The sequence below is a fragment of the Condylostylus longicornis genome, unplaced genomic scaffold, assembly GCF_029603195.1.
Source record: "Condylostylus longicornis isolate FDR11 unplaced genomic scaffold, ASM2960319v2 ptg000135l, whole genome shotgun sequence".
NCBI lineage: Eukaryota > Metazoa > Arthropoda > Insecta > Diptera > Dolichopodidae > Condylostylus > Condylostylus longicornis.
The window spans coordinates 5,299,322-5,317,336 of record NW_026578103.1 but is presented as its reverse complement, the minus strand read 5'-3'; the positions used below and the strand labels follow the sequence as shown (position 1 = coordinate 5,317,336).

Here is an 18,015-nt window from a genome sequence, read left to right as displayed (position 1 = left end):
ACATTTTTAAGAAATTAAGAACGCTCCTTTTTACTAAACTTCAATAGTTCTATATTAATGTAAATAAACTTTAAATTTTCAAAATAACAAATTTAAGTTACACATTATTTTAAAACCTATAAGAATTAAATTTTTCTAGTTTGTTGTTACTAAAATGAGTTTTGCTCTAAATGAAGGATATTTGAATCTAATTTGCTATAAAACTATAGATTGTGTTCAAGGTTCTGTTAGAGCCGTTCGATACAATGGTAACTTATGTTGTTAACAATGTTTTGATAAACAAATAATATACCTAATTTTTTTGAATCAGTTGATGGAATCTACTGTTTAACTTGTGGTTCAGACAGAAAAATTAAACTTTGGAACCCTAAAACAGCTTTATTACTGAAAACTTATGGAGGACATGCAAGTGAAGTCACAGATGCAATGGGCAGGTAACATAAAAATAAAGAATTTTTAAAAAAGTTCTCTGATTTTAGCTTTTGTTTTTTAAATAAAATAAGCTGTGATAGCTGTCATATTGTATCTGCCAGTTTAGATAAATCTATAATATATTGGGATGTAACTACAGGACAGCCCATACGTCGATGCCGTGTCCATGCTGGTGGTGTAAATTGTGTCCGTTTCAATGAAGATTCCTCAATTGCCGTATCTGGATCAAAAGATAATTCAGTAATGTGTTGGGATATTCGTACTCGAAAAATTGAGCCCATACAAACTATGAAAGACGCTAAAGATTGTGTTACATCACTCATCGTAAATGAATCACAAATTATAACAGCTTCCTTAGATGGTTGCATTCGTCGTTATGATATAAGAATGGGTGAAATAGTTTGTGATGATATTGGGATTCCTATTACTTATATTGTCGAAACTAAGGATGGACAATGCATTATTGCTGGTTGTTTAGATGGAAGAGTTCGTTTGGTGGATAACGAAACTGGTAATGTAATTCAAGAATACGTAGGAAGAAAAAATGACGATTATCATATTGAGTGTGAAAAGATGTCAAATGATAAACATGTAATTTCTGGTTCATCTGAAGGTTTAATTTACGTATGGGATTTACTTAGTGGGAAAATTTTGCAACATTTAAAAGCCAGTAAGTAATATTTCAATAATATTTTGATAATTAAAATAAGTAACTACTGAATCTTTATAACTACTTTCTAAAATATATAAGAACTTAAAGGAAAGGTTCTTATATATTTTAGAAAGTTAATTAAAATTACGTTAGTGGTGATAGATACCAAAATTATTTGAATTTTTAACATTTTTTCTAATGTTCTTGTGTTTAGACACTTTATTTTAATTTTAAAATCTAATTTATATACTTAAACGGAGTATAAATATATACATGTATAATTGAATATTATTTTAGAATCACTGGAGGGTAAACAATTTACATTTAATTTCTCATTTTTGCGATTAGATAAATACAATACGAATTTTAACAAACATTAATTACATTTTAAAAGTACAAATGCTTCTTTCCAAATTCCGAAAGAAGAAATTAAACTTAATGATAACGTTGAATTTCAAAATGTTAATAAATAAAATGAAAGTCTTTTAAGACGCTTTGCTGGGCTTTATATTTATCTTAAAATCAGTTTACGTTTTGTAATTATCAACTATAAAGGCTAGAAATGAAATGTAAACGCAAGTAATATGTACATACTTAGGTACATAGATAAAATGGATTTCTCTTTTTTTTTTATAAAAACAACACAAATTTCTTGTTATAATATATATAATTTCTACTTCTTTATCTCATAATTATCCTCTTTTTCAAAAAGAATATATTATTTTCTTTTCCTTAATTACAATAATCCTAATCATCAATTCTTGTTTTTTGTATTGTGAAATACAATAAAAATTAAAATCAAAACAAAAAGTTATTACATAAAACATTTTTTATGTTATTTTAAATATAAGTTTATGACATAGAGCTGCATGGAAGTCGTGGAGATCCCATTTGAGTTAAGACTCGATCCAACCATTGCAATGGACCATTTAAATGCAATTCTATCCAACAGGGTGTTGATGTAACTGTTTGTCTTCTATATTCAGCTCCCCATCCTTTAACAAATGACATTCTTATCGTACACATACGTGTTAATTGATATACTGCTTCAAATCCTTGAGATACGGATTGCGATAATAACGCCGCAAATTCCTGATTATTGAATATCTTCAAATTACATCCAGGTGGTATCTTACAAACAGTCGCTGGGTGCCATCCATATCTTTGGTTACAATTTGGACTTTGAACAAATATACTAGAATCACTTAAACATTCCGCAAAAACTTCACCACCTATGTAATATAAACGTACTCCTTTACCAATATGGCGTCGAGTTTGTTCAACAACTTCATTTCGATTAACGTTTGACAAAAGTCCCAAACAAAATCTTTCGGAATTTGATGGATCTGTAAAACCATCTACTGTAATTGAAGGTTGTGAAGCATGGAATGTTTCTCCAACTCTTATATTGAGTTCATAATAACTTATTGAACACCAAAATGCCGGTTCGCGATATAAAACTGGTTGAGCATCAGACTGTGGACTAGGTGTTAATCTGGATGAATTAAGATTATCATTTTGATCAATTGGATCTCCATCTTCCGACATGTAGCCTGGAGGTGGGGTATCAGTATTTGGAATGTTTCCAATAGATAATCCATTAACATCCATTCTTTTGTTTTAAAAATCAATATGTTTTTTTTCCAATTAATAATTTTAAAAATTTTAGCAAATTTTTAAAATTAAATTTAATATCTTGTTTTTGGCTTGTTATGGTATTAAAATAATGTTCCTTATTTAAAATAATTTTTCAAATATTTAAAATAAATCTCTTAAGTTGGTAATAACACAGAATTATAACAGATTTGTGATCGATATTCGCAAATAAATTTTGTTTAGTAAGTTTTGTTCATGCGACTTTCATATATTTTTGATCGAATTTTTAACTTTTTTTTGAAATAAAGATTCCTTCTTAAAATGGTCCTCTCAATATATTTTTTAACATCAGGTAAAGGGGTCAGAGCTTGGCTCCTAACAATTTATCCAAAATTTGTTTTTACACAATGTAGGTGCTTGAAAAAGTTAATGCTTTATTGGCAGTTGTTTTTCGCAATCTGATTTTATTTCTTTAAATTCTCTTTTTTATTGAAATATATGAATGCTGTCCAATCGTTGTTTAGAAATATGCCTGGTATAAGGCAAAAAATTAATTTCATATTTAATCTGAAATTAAAAGGGTAGGTTTTAATTAACTTTATATAAAATTATTTAACAAAAAAAAAACAATTTAGATTCGTAATACTTCTTTATTTTGGGGTTATATTTCAATATAATGTAGTTTAGCAACTACTTACATATCTATATATAAAAATATAAATGTACAGATGCATGTACATAATTATAATTTTGTTTAAAAGCAATGTTCATGACCTGCGCTCACATTTTACATTTAATAAATTTTCGATAATTTGTTAGTTTTATTAAGTTTACTAATGGTGTTTGCATTTTTAATGATTTAATTAAGCTCAGCAAAAAAGTATAGGTAACTAAACTTATAATTGAAATAAAGAAACTTTCCAAATTTTTGCATTGATCCTAATAAAATATAATTAAGTATGTAGGTACTTTTCGTCGGCTTACTGTAGGTCAGTTTTGCAAAAATATACGTGTTAAAAAAGTATGATATTATTGCAGGTATGCAAAATAAATTTTATATAATAATTCTCTCCTTTTTCAATTTTCTATCAATAAAATTTAATATACATATTTATTTACATTCTTAAAATTTTATGAAGAGCAAATATTTAAAAACAGAAAAAAATTAAGTTCACCCCCTCAACTTACCGAAATGGTTTGAGGTATATACGTTAATTTAGTTATTTAATTAGTATCTTATATCACTAAAATTTGCCCACATTATATTATTTGTAACATGCAAAACTATTTCAATTATTAAAAATAACTTTAAGATTTAACTTTTGTATGTTTATTTAGATTTTTCACGACTAGAGAAGAGAGTCCATACTTTTTCTTTTTTGACATATATCACTTAAACTTTTGTTTCACATTCCCATGCGTTCTTCAACAAAAATTGGAGCGTCAATTAAAAACTTACAGATGTCAAAAATTTTAAGTGCATTAAAAAAAACAGGTTGCTGTAGTGGATTTGTTATGCGTTAGGTCCAATTTGAATAGGTACATGCATATATCGTAAATTCAAAATTGTTAATTGAATAATAGCTAGGTACTGTAAAAATTTCCATTTTATGTCAATGATGTTAATTTCATGCTCAAAAACAAGAAAAAAAATTTGACATTAAGAGTTTTAGGGTTCCACACAACGAACATAAATTTTAAAAAAAATTTTTGGTTCTTTGCTATAATATTCTTTCTCTCAACCGAAAAACGTTTCTATCTTTAAAAATGACAACAAAAGTGTAACGGATATCCACGACATCCAAAAGGCAGTATTGATGTAACTACCATCTGTACTGTATCTGTGAACTATGTTACAGAAAAATTTATATAATGTAGCTAGATCTAAATTGCTTTTGGTTAAATGGGTTTAAAATACGCATTAAGAAAGGAAACAGAAAAAATTTAAACTACGGTATTAATACTGCAGTTAAGTGTTAATAAAACTTTGTCCAAAATGAAAGTTTCGATGTGTGGATCTACTCATCCTACCTCACCAAATAACGTCTTTACAAAAATATTTAGTGCGCTAGAAAGGGACTCGTTGGAAAGGAATTGGTGGTGACTTCAATTTTAGTGGGAGTGGGCACTGCAACTATTTTTAAGAGTTTATTTTTTAATTATCACATCAAAAATGAATGGTAGGTTCACAAATGTGTGAATGATAAAAAAATGGTAGGCCCCTTTGTTTCATCCCATTTGAAGAAGCTACGAAAATATAACAATAACAGTGAAATTAACTTTTTATCATCATGTTATAGTAATTTATGTATGCATGTCTTTCGACACTGCATAAATTTAATTTTATCTACATATAATAATCAACTAAACAATATTAATACATACATGTACATAAGTAACATTAAAGAGCTACAATTATTGTCAATTTTATTGTATTTTAGATAACAATACTACTAATTCTGTTATTCATTCATTGACTACGCATCCCTTGTTGAATGAAGTAATATTTGCAAAAGGCCGTGAAATACATATATGTGGTTCATCAGAGGAACAATCATTTTTAGAATAACTGTTAATAATTTTTATTTAACTTAAACTACTTAATGGTTGCATTAAAAAATCTACGTTTATGCATACAATGTACACACATAATATGTAAAAATAAATTCTAGTTTCAGTATTTTCTAGTGTTAGTTTAACAGAATTGTAAGTAAACCTAAATTATAATAACTACTAAATATACCTACTAATTTGTACATTTTGTTTTTGAAATAGGTATCTACCATGCAAAGAAAATAAATATGTATATGTATATCACATTTCTCGAGAAACCTAGTCGTTTAAAACAACCAAAATTTTAATATAAGTATGCAAATTGCAACTAAATAACAAAAATCAAAAACTGAAACATTTCGTATACATAAATAAATAAATAAATAAATATTTATGTATGTATATGGAAAAACGTAATAGCAAAAATTTAAACATAAATTTTCTAATCTTTATTTATGATAAGTAATCATCTTTATGTATGTGATATGAGGCAAGGCCAAATTAAAATAATTTTGAAGAGATTTTTTTCAGGGCCTGGACCCTTGGGGAACCTATGTTTAAAAAATTTTCGAAGCCATTTCAACGGCATATGATCATTTTTGTGGAATTTTTTTGAAGGTAACCTCATACGGGATGTATCTATTTCGATGAGCCAATAGCCAAATCAGTCAATTTGAAATACCTGTTATAAATAAAATGAACGCCAAATACCAACGGTTGCCATAGGGATTCTGAAAAAATTTTAGAAAATTTTCAGAAAAAAATTTATAAATTCCATAAAATATATAAAAACAAGTAAAAAATTGGAAAAGACTAATAAAGTTTCTAAAATTAAAATCCGTATCTTAGAAACCGTTGATTTAAAATAAATGATTTTTAAATATTTTTGAACTACAAAAGAAAAACCATGATTGTCAAGTTTTTACAACTTTACATCAAAAATTTCTCTTTCGTTCGTTCACTACTTACAGGAAAATTGTTTTTTTTTCCCTATTCTAATATATCAATGAGCGAAAACCGCTATTGTATATAATAATATGCAGATGTGTAGGCGGGTATAAAAATTAAAACTAGAAAAATGTGAGAATATAATATCATGTGCTATGTATTATCTTCCAAAAACATTAAAAATCAAATATTCATAAAATTATAAAACTATGAGGTATATATTCTGTACTATAGATATTCACCAGTTATACGAGTCAACTAAAATCCGGACAAAATCCAGGTACGTCTGATACAGAATTGACGGCTTCTTGGTCTGCGTCTGATCCAAATCAATGTCGTTTTTTTTTAACGACAGTTAAAAAAAACCTGACTGGATTAAAGGCCTTATACCTTACAATGAGATATGAAATGTGCATTATCAGCGTGTGCTTGGCTGAATGTTCAAGACATTCAGCCAAGAACAAGAAGTCGCCAGTGGAGAAAAATGATCCTCTAGCGAAATGTATGAACCCGTTTGGCAAGAGCTTAAGTTTATAAAGAAAGAAAATTTGAAGAAGACAACCAAAGTAAAACCTCTGGAAAGTTGATCAATAATCGATAAGCGATTTGGGAAACCTGTGTAAGGAGCTGAGGGTAGAGATCTGCAAACTTAAGCCAGAAAATCTAAAATTATTGTGACAGCTAAATACAGTTTCAAATGGCACCGAGAAAGGCAAAATAGATGTGACAGTGTACGATACAGATGAGAAAGAGGTGGATAAAGAAACCGATGGGATTCTTAAAACCAAAAGAAACTCAAGGAAGAAAAAAGAACTGGCACTAGAAATTAATAGCACTAAAGTAAAGAAATCTAAACCAAGGAAAAATGAACAACTTAAAACACATAAACCTCCGCCTATGATAGTGGGTAACAAAATTAATTACATGCAGTTAACAAGGATCCTTAAAGACAAAAGTATTGACGTGAAGATCAACATGATGAACAATGATCAACTAAAAATAAATGTTGAAAATGAATGTAAATAATTAACTAAAGCTGTTAATAAAGCAAAATTATAATGGCGCACCTATGAAAATAAATTGACGAGGCCAAATAAAGTAACGGTCAGAAATTCATCATGTGAATCGCAAGATATTAAGTCGAACTTGTGAAACTTATGAACTTATTCAAAGGGGATTCAAATGCATAGATGTCCTAAATAAAATTAAAAAAGTTAAAGAAAATGCCGTGAATACTATTAAAGAATTGCTCTTTTCCATGTTGTTCTTTGACTACGCCGAAGACAGAGATGCCAAAGGTTTGGACATACACAAAGATTTTGTCAAAGAGGAGCTAAATGGACTGGTAATCATATGGCGACATAAATGTAATAAAAACGATAATTTTTAGGCCAGGTGTGTAGCTAAGAAATACAAAAACGGAGAATGAAAAGGAATCGGCTTAAACGCGTTCGGGTAATCATGAAGATATCCCAAAAACGTTTAATACTTTTACACAAAGTAAAAAACAGTGTTACATAGTCACTAAAACTTAAAAATTTGCAGAAGATTATGTAAGTAGACCTAAGAAAGAATGAACACTAAGCAAAAAGAAATTGAAAGTAGCATAATGCAAATGATGCAATACATGCTACAAAGAATTGACGAAATCTCAATGAGATTAGCTAACGTATTTCTAGAAACCCTAAAGCGATTTCTGAAAAATATTAGTAATTGAAATAGGAAACACAAGATTCTAGACTTTTTTAAACATTCAAAATGAATATAGAAAATTTTAAAATAGTATCATACAACAATTATATATCGGACTTATCGGGAATTAAAGAAACGAATTATTCCTTGTGAAAAGAAACGAAAAATAATGGGAGACCGATAAAACGAATTCCCCCACCAAAAAAAAAATAGATGATCAAAATTTTATACAAAAATTTGCCACGCAATAAGTCAGTTAAGTCAAATAGTGCACCAAGTTTTGGTCTTATTACTGCTACGATTTTAAGAGACTTGTCGAGAAAGGTATTGACATTTTTGAAAAATGTGATAAATGCAGCAGTGACACCAATGTATGTTCCTAGTGAAGTAGCAGAAGTTATTATGATAAGAAAACCAGGGAAACTCAACTGAAACAGAGTCATGTAGTCCTATTTTTCTGCTACCAATGATATCAAAATTTTTCAAAAAATTGTTTGCCGATAATAGAAAATAAGAAAATTATTCAAAACCGTTAGTTTGGTTTTATAACAAAGCATGCAACAATCGACTAAGTACACAGAATAGCAAATATTGTGTGAAAAGGCGTTATAAGAAAAGTAAATATGTTCGACAATATTTCTGGACATCGCCTAGGCATTCTTTAAGAAATTGATATGTACCTTTGCAATTTTAGTTACTTGTATCATACTTATCTGACAGGCTTTTTCGAATCAAACAGGACGGGGACTATTCCACGTTTAAAGAAATTGGGATTGGTGTGCCTTAAGGCAGTATTCTGGTTCCTATATTATACGTGCTTTATATAAACTATTTTCTAGAGTTAAAGGGCGCAGCTGTGGCTACATTTACCGACGATACAGCTCTATTAGAAATAGGATCTAATGTTGAAGGATGGACAAAAAAATTACAGGAAGCAGGTAACAATAAGTAAATGGACAAATGCATGGAAAATAAAATTAAATGAAAGAAACTCTGTACATGTAAATTTCGCAAGCAAAAATTTAAGTAAGTAAGGAAATTAGAAACTGGGCGCGTTAAGAAGAGCATGTCAATGTCGAGGTCTCTCGACTTATAGCGAAAAGGATTCGGATAACAAGACGAACGAGAGCTCTCAGCCTTATTTTTAACACCTGTATTAAAAAACAAAAATATGTAGATCCATATATGTATGTACATATGTATATACATAATTTGCAGTAACTTGTAAAGAATTCTAGTAACAAGCGTGAATTCTTATTGAACTGTCAAAATTATTAGTATTCATTGCGCATATCTTGTGTACATAAAAATTGAATTTACTTGAATATAGACAAAATTAAGAGAATTAGAGGCAGCTGTTATTTTTGAATAAAAGAACTACAATTTGAGTACAAGTCCACCAGAGATAACATGTAAGAACAGACTTGGAAAAATATATAATTTTTTCTTAAAAGTCTGCATGAAAATATTTTCCCTTCACTATTAATTTAACTGTTATAATATTTCTGAATCTTTGTTGTTTTGAAAGAATAAATTATGATTTTACTATTTCATGTTTGCTATCATATTAATATTAAAAACAAATTTTTAAATTTAAACTTTAACTCTCAATTTCAAGCAAAGTTTTGATTAAGATGGTTATGGTGAAATCTCTTGGAAATTTAAAATTTCCGCTCAATTTTCGAATCAGTATGCTTGGACCTATTTTATATATCCTTTTCATCAGGGATATACCAACAAACGGTAGATACACAATAGCTACTGCGGTCTTCTCCACGAATAAAACTGTGGATGAAGCTATAAAGGGGTTGCAAGATGTAGTGATCAAATTAGCCAGTGGACTAAAAGATGGAGAATAAAATTAAACGAAGAAAAGTCAGTTCTTATTAATTTTACGTATAAAAACCACATTTATAAACTCCAATCTCATCCCATACGCTAATACACCAAAATGCTGTGGTATGACGTTAGATGCCATATTAAAATGGAAAGAACACGCAAAAAAGAAAAAAAAAATCGTAAACTCGATTGACTAATTGACTAGTGTTCTTAACTTAATACGCATAACAAACTGTTGTATAACCAGATAAACCTATGTATATGGAAATAATGTCATCCAACTTTGGAGTTGCACGAAAAAAAGAAGTATGGTGCTAAGAAATATCACAGTAGATCCATGGTATCAAATTGTTGAATAAACGATCGAAAGTCATAATTATAGTAAAAGCCAAAACATAATATTAAAATGAATATTAAAAAATATTTTAGATGAAAATTTATAAGGAAATTAATTAACACTCAAAAAATCTAAGAAAATTCAAATATTTGAATAAAATTTCGTGGATATGTTCGCAGTTCTATCCTTACGGCTTACTATTTTTTTTTCGATCTCATTTTTTGTGCATGCTTCTTACGATTTGATTCCTTTTTTAATTTATTAATTTTTTCTCTATTTTTAGCTATTTCAATTCTAATTCTTTCTTTTACAATCTGATCAGGATTTTTAAGTTCTTTGTCAATATTTCCTCCAGAAAGCTTTTTACTTTCGACTTTGGCATTATGTCTTGCATGTCTGCTGACCGGATACCGATTTTTGTGCATTAAATGAGCACTATCTCCTTCTTCTCTACACACTTGTTCTTCAATTTTTGTTTTTTCTTTCCATTCAGTATATTTACCAGTTTTGAAGCTAGAAGGTATCCAAATACCTGATTCAGTTCTAATTTTTCCACCCCTAGGATCTTGCACCGGAACCATTTTCTTTTTTACACGATCCCACTGTTTTTTACCAGGCTTGAATTTACTTTCACTTTCTTTCTTGTCAAATATACTAAATTCGGCATCAGCGGCTTGTCTTCCGAAAGAATTGATCGCAAGTCCATCTTCTGTAATTTTATCTGGAGCTTGGTAAGAAATGTAATTTTCTTCATCTTTTAAAAAGTTTTGTTTTAATTTTTTGGGTTTGTAAAGATCATTTAGATTTTTTCGTTTTTTCGATTTGACAACTTTATGGAAATGACTTTCTAATTCATTCTCATCATATGAGTTTATTTCATCGTGGGTTTTTCTTAGTTGTTTTTCTTCTTCTTCTTGATCCAATTTTTCAAGTTTATTTCGAAACTTAGCGATTATATCTGAATGCTTCAATCGCTTTTCTTTCATAATTTCATAGGGAATTGATTTTTTTGTACAATTCAATTCAAAAATTGTACCTGGTGGTCTAAATTTCTTCATATTTACTAAAAATTCGTTTCTTTGTTCCTCGAGCTCAGGTCTTAAAATTTTTGTAAAAAATATTAATTAATAAATTAAATAAGGATTCTTGTTACTATATATTACATACCTATCAATAATTTTATGTTTTAAAACTAAGTCACTCAATGAACTTTCTGTGGTGCTACCTTTCATTAATGAAAGATTTTTAAAATCTTGTAAAACTTTTAAATTATAGAATTTCATTAATTTCACCCTTTTGTTGGAATCAGCAGAAGCTACTGGCCTAGTGCTTATGTATTTTTTATAAGCATTTTCACTAGTTTTGTAAATGCTTGCAGCATGATGCGTTTTCAAAAAATTAAATATACTTAAATGTTCTTCTTCTAATATGTCTTGAGGAATCAAACCTATTGTGTTGGCATCTGTTAAGTCAAGTTGCCTATTTAAAAACAAATGTAAATCAACCAAATGTGCTTCGTCATCCGTAGAAAATATTGAAAAGGCAGTTCCCTGTCTACCTGCTCTTGCGCATCTACCGACGCGATGTATAAATAATTTGGGTTTCCCAGGAAAATGTAAGTTAACAACAAAATCTAAATTGGGTATGTCAATTCCTCTTGCTGCTATATCGGTCACGATTAACACTGACACTTTTTTATGAACAAATTTTGCTGTATTAATTTTACGTGCCGCTGGATCTAAACTTGAATATACTGAAGTATTCGATATCTTTGCTTGATCTAAAATTAATGATATCAACTCTACATGATGTTGAGTACCGACAAAAACGACCGTTTGAGCATCTGCTGGAATGATATACTTCAATAACGCCACCAAAATGGTGTACCGTTCATTAGGTCTACAAAATAAAAATTTTAAAACTAAACCTTCTGGTAGTTTCGTGTCAACATCTAATCTTATTAAAACAGGATCAGTTAAGCCAGCTTTAGCAAAATCTATAAGAAGCTTTGGTAAAGTAGCACTAAACATAACCATTTGTTTTGATTCAGGTAATCTATTCAAAATCTCATTAAGTTGTTCTCCAAAACCTTTTTCAAATAAATGGTCACCTTCATCAAACACTACGTACTCTATTGAATTTAATTTTAAATCCATTTCGACACAAAGATGGAGAAAACGTCCAGGAGTTCCCACTATAATATCCGGACAAGTATGTATAGCGGAAAATTGAGAATCCATAGAATCGCCACCTAACACCAATATTGTTTTTAAGTCCATAAACTTTCCTAATTCTTTTATAAACTTGTATGTTTGTATCGCTAATTCACGAGTTGGAGTTAAAATAAGAGCTCTGGCTCCTTTTGTAGGATCTCTTCGTTTTAGTTTTTCAAAAAGTGGTATTAAAAAACAAGCAGTTTTTCCGGACCCAGTCTTAGCCATAGCAACAACATCCCTTCCTTCAAGTATTAAGGGAATAGTTTTCCTTTGCACTGGTGTGGGTAATTTGTAGCCTCTTTTCACAATTCCTTTTAGAAGATCTTTGCTCAAACCCATACATTGAAAGCCACCGCTTTTTTTGTTTTTATTTTTAGCAATCTTTATATCAACATTGTTACTACTTTGTTTGGAAAGTGAAGGAAAACCGGGTATCTCATCTGGCACCATATTTTATATGATTATTCCTCCTTCGATCATTCAGTTTGTTATTTGGAAAATTTGGGCTCGCACGTGTTGTAAAATACAAATTACAATGATGTGAATATATCTATTAATTTGTTTATTAATATATGTCAAATCGCTGGTTACGAAAGAATTGCAATGTGTCGTATATTATTTCTTTGTAGTAAACACACTATGCAGAAATAGATCTCTATGAATAATAATATGTACTTCAATATTATAACATGAATGCCTGTGAAGTGAAGTACATAAATCTCAATAAAAAATAACTCATAACTCAATTATAGCACATTAAATCTGTTTGGTATAAAACTTGAAAAATTTTAAAAAGAGAAAACAGTATCGCCACTTCTCGCAATAACTTTTAAAAACTTTGAAAACGTCAAATTTCAAAATATATTTCAAACATAGACAATACAAATATATACATAAAGAAAAGCATAAGTTTGAAAACCTAAAAGTTTTTAAAACACTAAATTTTACTTTACAAAACTGAAAAAAATATTGAGAAAACGAAACGTCATCATTTTCTCCCATTTTATCTCAAAAAATATTACACCACACGTTTTATACATTAAAACTTTATAAAGTTTTTTTAAGTTTTTAAAAACTTTTTAACATCAGATATTGAGAATATAAAAAACTTGCGCCGGATCTTACGTTTCCAGGAGTATCACAAGTATAATCAAAAAGTGTAATGAAACTAAAAATTGGAGGAAAAATACATAAAATATCTAAGTTTTTTTGGCTTTGGCAAAAATTAAATACATTTCAACGTTACTTAGTTATAGAGTCTTGAACGGTTTGTAATCTTATTACACTAGCACTCAACACTACCACTTTCCCAATGAATAATATCTTTCTTTCGCTCTATATTTTCCAAACCAAAGTTTATGACTTTTAACAAAATTTGAAAGAAAAAATTTATCTTCTACAAATGCAATTCAATTTATAGAAATATGCAAGTAATTCCTAAACCGAAATTGAAGCTTGTACTCCTGTATGTTGGCATGAAAACGATCTCACTTTCACAGAAATTAAAAACACAGTTGTCAAAAGAATATAAAAGTAAAGATACATTCATCAATAATCATTTTGAGAAGTATTACTAGATGTATGTGGTGGAATATTTGTGTCATAAAAAATATTTAAACAAAATCTATATTACTCATAATTTTTATTATATTAAAACTAAGTTTGATATCTTATTGAATATACTCAATTATTAACGTACAGCTCCCATCCCATCCAAGCAAACAATTTGAATATTAAAAATACTGGAACGACAGTAGCACTGATGTATAATAAGAATTCAAAAGATTCTATGAGATCCTCCGTTTTCATATTTATGCCCCAATTTATTATGCAATTAAATTAATTCTATTTGTGTGAGATATTTAGTTTTAAAACCTAAATAGTACATATATTTAAAAGAAATTCAAAAATTGTTAAAAAACTTTACTCAAGTTGCAGTTCCGTTCCTTTTATATATATATTTAAATAACTGTTTACTTATTTAATTTATATATTTTAATAACTGAGCTACTTTTGCAGTGGATGGGAATTGTTTGCTGATGAGATTTCTTTAATTGCATGCTTTAAGTTTGTATAATCGTAAGCTATAAAGAAATATGTATCTTAGTTCACTGTATAAAATGAAAAATGACATTTAAATTTTTAGACTTTTGTATTAATGGTTGACATAAATACCTGTGTTTACACGATGACTTTTTCATAGTGTTTTATTCCCCTTACCTAAAAATCTGCAAATAATGGTAAATTAATTTGTTCTCATCTACAAATAATTTTTTTGCGAAAATTTCCAGCACCGATCGGCAGATTTTTATTTTGGTTTATCGTAGATTTTATCTTATTGTACGATATCATTACAATATCGCATATTTTTAGCTGAGTTTATACCTTGAATTCAGCATCGCCAAACCATGAAAAAATTAAAGAACCAAATTTTCAAAAAAATGGGAAAAAAATATAAGCAAAAAAGGATAAAATTGATAACATGTTTAGTTTTAGAAATTAAACCATGGTTGAAAAATACAAGTTTTCTTATGTCAAAAACTAAACACTTATATATTTATACTCTAATGTAAATTTTAGTAAAAATTTCAACTTTTTACATAAATTTTGAAGTTCTGAAATTTACTTAATTTTCCATTTCCTATACCACTCTTTTGTTTCCCCATCAACGCAACAAAAAACCAAAAATCTATTAACATACGTTAATATGCAAGTTACAACAAGAATGACAACATTGCAACTATTTTTTCGGTATTTTACCAATGATAATACTTTCTTAATAAAACTGTTCACTGTCAATATTGAACAATGTCAATGATGATTTAATTTGTCGATGCTACTTTTTCCTAATCAAATTTATTTTTTTTTTTTGTTTTTAAAACGTTGTTTATTGCAACTAAGTTCTACTTGAACTTAACGAGCAATTATTTTTTAACTTGTTTGTTGAGTGGGGAAAAAACTATCCATTGATGGTACCCCAAAGATCTGTATACTCTCTTATTTCTTTAGATTAGGTCGGTAGGCCTCCTTCTTCTTATGCGTCGAGTTTCATTATTACTTGATATTTCAAGCATTTCACGATTCTGATGATGTTGAATTCTATTTTTATGATTTGTTGAGTGTTTTTTAATTTCTTCTTCTACGGTGTTCATGTTTAGATCCCTGTGAATAGTACTATTTCTCACATACCATGGGGCCCTAACTATGTTGCGTAAGACCCTATTCTGGATTTAAACATTAATTTCTGAATATCTACCCAGTAGCCAGTTTAGTTTTTTAATTGTAATGTTTAGCTGGTCTTTTTTCTTTTTGATATGCTCTTTCCAACGGAATTTTGCATCCAGGGTCATGCCTAAATATTTCGCTTCATTGGCATACGGTAGAGGCCTGTTGTTGAGCACTATTGGGATGTTATTGATTGATCGATTCGTAAAATTGACATGGGTTGATTTGTCTTCATTCACCAAAATTCTCCATTTTTGCATCCATAATATTATTTCACTTAATGACTCCTGAACTTTCGCTGTACTTTCCTGCACTATACTACCCTGAGCAAAGATTGCCGTATCATCTGCAAATGTAGCTATAGTAGACATTAGTGGCTGAGGAATGTCCCGAGTGTATAACAAGAAAATAACAGGGCCCAGTACGCTACCCTGAGGTACACCTGCTTCAATAGCCTTTAGATCCGAATATTCATCTTTTTGCTTAACTCTGAACGTTCTATTTTTAAGTAGGATTCCAATATTGCACATATCCTACTTGGTAGGACTTGTAATTTATAGATAAGGCCCACACCTTATCAAACGCCTGGGCAACATCCAAGAACACACCCGAGCAAAGTTGTTTATTTTCCAGCGAATTTTCAATAATATTTGTGATCCTATGTACTTGGTCTATTGTTGAGTGACTGCTTCTAAACTCGAACTGGTGACTAGGAATTAGATGCTTCTCTTCGATAGTGGGCATGATACGAGTTAGCAACAATCTTTCTAGAACCTTAGATATAATAGAAAGGAGTGATATAGGTCTATAGGATTTCATTTGGTTTATAGGTTTTCCTGGTTTTGGTACCATCATCACCTCAGCAACTTTCCATATTTCAGGAAAGTATTGAATTCTTATTACTGTGTTAAACAAATATAATAACATTTTCAGTGCAATAAGTGGCAGTTCTTTTATTACAGTGCCAGTTATGAGATCGAAACCCGGAGCCTTTTTGCCATCTATTCTAGCAATTTCATTTTTTAATTCTTTTATTATTTTCCTAACAGGTGTTACGTCTTGGATTGTACGTTCACAAGAATCTTCATCGGTAGTCTGCTGCGGGAGAGGTTTAAATGTATTTTCCAAATAATTCGCAAATGAGTAGGCTTTTTCCAGATCTGTGATAGCCCATGTATTATCTTCTTTCCTTAAGGGAGGTATTTGAAGTCTGGGGTTTTTTATATTTTTGGTGATTTTCCACAATGAATAACCGGAATCTTTCTCCGCTGTTAAATTACTCAACCTGTTTTTGATGGATTCGTTTTTGGCCTCACGCAGAAGTTTCTTAAGCTTATTACCCAATTGGTTCATTCTGGTTTTGTCCGGAGGATAACGAGACACTTGCCACCTTTTGCGAGCTTTTCTTTTTTCTTTAATTAATTTTCTAATTTCCATAGGATATAAATTACGGTAAGTGTTTGGTTTATATCTTGACGTGTTATTCCACACTGCGTTTTGTACATTTATAATAAAATTATTGGCTTCTTCTTCTAATTGCTTTGCTGTTCTTAAGGAAGTGTTCAAGTTAATACTGTGACATAGTTCATCTCGGAATCCACACCAGTTCGTGGTTTTATTTGATAGCTGCAATGACTCGTTTTTTAGTATAATTGTTTCACTTACAGTCAGGATGGTAGGAGAGTGATCTGATGTTAAATCAAAGTTTTCATCAACATGGGTGTATCCACTAGCAACGCCCCTCGTAATGAAAAAATCTATGAGATCAGGAGTACGGAGTGGATCTAATATGTGGGTTTTCCAGATGATACAAATTTACATTTCAATTGATTTGCAGCTTCCAACAGGGCCCTGCCCTTGGGTGTGGTTACGTTCGAACCCCAAAAGGTGTTCTTAGCATTAAAATCTCCACCCACAATGAAATTGTTACCCAAGCTCTCAAGTAAAGTTCTATATTCTATTTTGAGGTTGTGTCTAGGCGGACAATAGATAGCCGAGATTTTAAACTCCTTGTTGTTTAATTCTATTCTAACTGATGTAACTTGCATAATGTTTATTTCTATTTTTGGCTCCACACAGTGTTTAATGTTATTTTTAATAATAATAGATGCACCCCCTCTAGCTTTATTTTCAGGATGTACGGAGTGGTAATCTTTTGTACAAATATAGCCTTTTATATTTATAAAATTTTCATTAGTAAAGTAAGTTTCAAATATTAAAGCAATATCAATGTTTTCATTGTATAAGAAAGCTTCTAGTTCTAAAGCATGTTTTAATAATCCATTCGCATTCCAATTTAAAATTCTAATTGTATCCATCATCTTCTATTTTTCCGCAGGTTGAGATTGTTTTCAATCTTGTCAATTCTATCACAGATATGTTTTTCAGCAATTTTTTGCTCGTCAAGTTTTTTAATAATTGTACCTAATATTTTTTCTATAATATTTAGATTAAAGTCCTTATTACCTACAACACTGGGAAAACCCCCACGAACAGCTACAGAATATGTTATTCCACCTATTGTA

At 29.7% G+C, this 18,015-nt stretch overlaps 3 protein-coding genes across 6 annotated transcripts; 1 reads left to right on the top strand and 2 right to left on the bottom strand.

The window, feature by feature from the left end:
• The first annotated feature begins 52 nt into the window (after positions 1-52).
• Positions 53-5,959, top strand: LOC129615064 (WD repeat domain-containing protein 83). Of its 3 annotated transcripts, XR_008697431.1 has the most exons (6): positions 53-248; positions 311-434; positions 504-1,102; positions 5,122-5,386; positions 5,456-5,709; positions 5,765-5,958. XR_008697431.1 is itself a non-coding variant. In XM_055530123.1 (4 exons), exons 1-4 carry the CDS (start codon positions 155-157, stop codon positions 5,247-5,249), a joined length of 945 nt encoding a protein of 314 aa, XP_055386098.1. In that variant the 5' UTR covers positions 53-154; the 3' UTR covers positions 5,250-5,405. The 3 variants fall into 3 exon arrangements, 1 of the variants encoding a protein (XP_055386098.1); XR_008697430.1 differs by having other exon boundaries at positions 5,456-5,959; XM_055530123.1 differs by lacking the exons at positions 5,456-5,709; positions 5,765-5,958 and having other exon boundaries at positions 5,122-5,405.
• Positions 1,739-4,105, bottom strand: LOC129615065 (mothers against decapentaplegic homolog 3). 2 transcript variants are annotated; one of them, XM_055530124.1, is made up of 2 exons: positions 3,869-4,105; positions 1,739-3,247 (listed from the first exon to the last, which is right to left on the bottom strand). In XM_055530124.1, the coding sequence occupies exon 2, from the start codon at positions 2,693-2,695 to the stop codon at positions 1,937-1,939; it is 759 nt and encodes a 252-aa protein (XP_055386099.1). In that variant the 5' UTR covers positions 2,696-3,247; positions 3,869-4,105; the 3' UTR covers positions 1,739-1,936. The 2 variants fall into 2 exon arrangements, with proteins under 2 accessions (XP_055386099.1, XP_055386100.1); XM_055530125.1 differs by lacking the exon at positions 3,869-4,105 and adding an exon at positions 3,379-3,715.
• A 4,149-nt stretch (positions 5,960-10,108) lies between the features above and the next one.
• Positions 10,109-12,783, bottom strand: LOC129615088 (ATP-dependent RNA helicase DDX54). The gene is made up of 2 exons (XM_055530154.1): positions 11,217-12,783; positions 10,109-11,147 (listed from the first exon to the last, which is right to left on the bottom strand). Exons 1-2 carry the CDS (start codon positions 12,713-12,715, stop codon positions 10,247-10,249), a joined length of 2,400 nt encoding a protein of 799 aa, XP_055386129.1. The 5' UTR covers positions 12,716-12,783; the 3' UTR covers positions 10,109-10,246.
• Between the last annotated feature and the right edge of the window lie 5,232 nt (positions 12,784-18,015).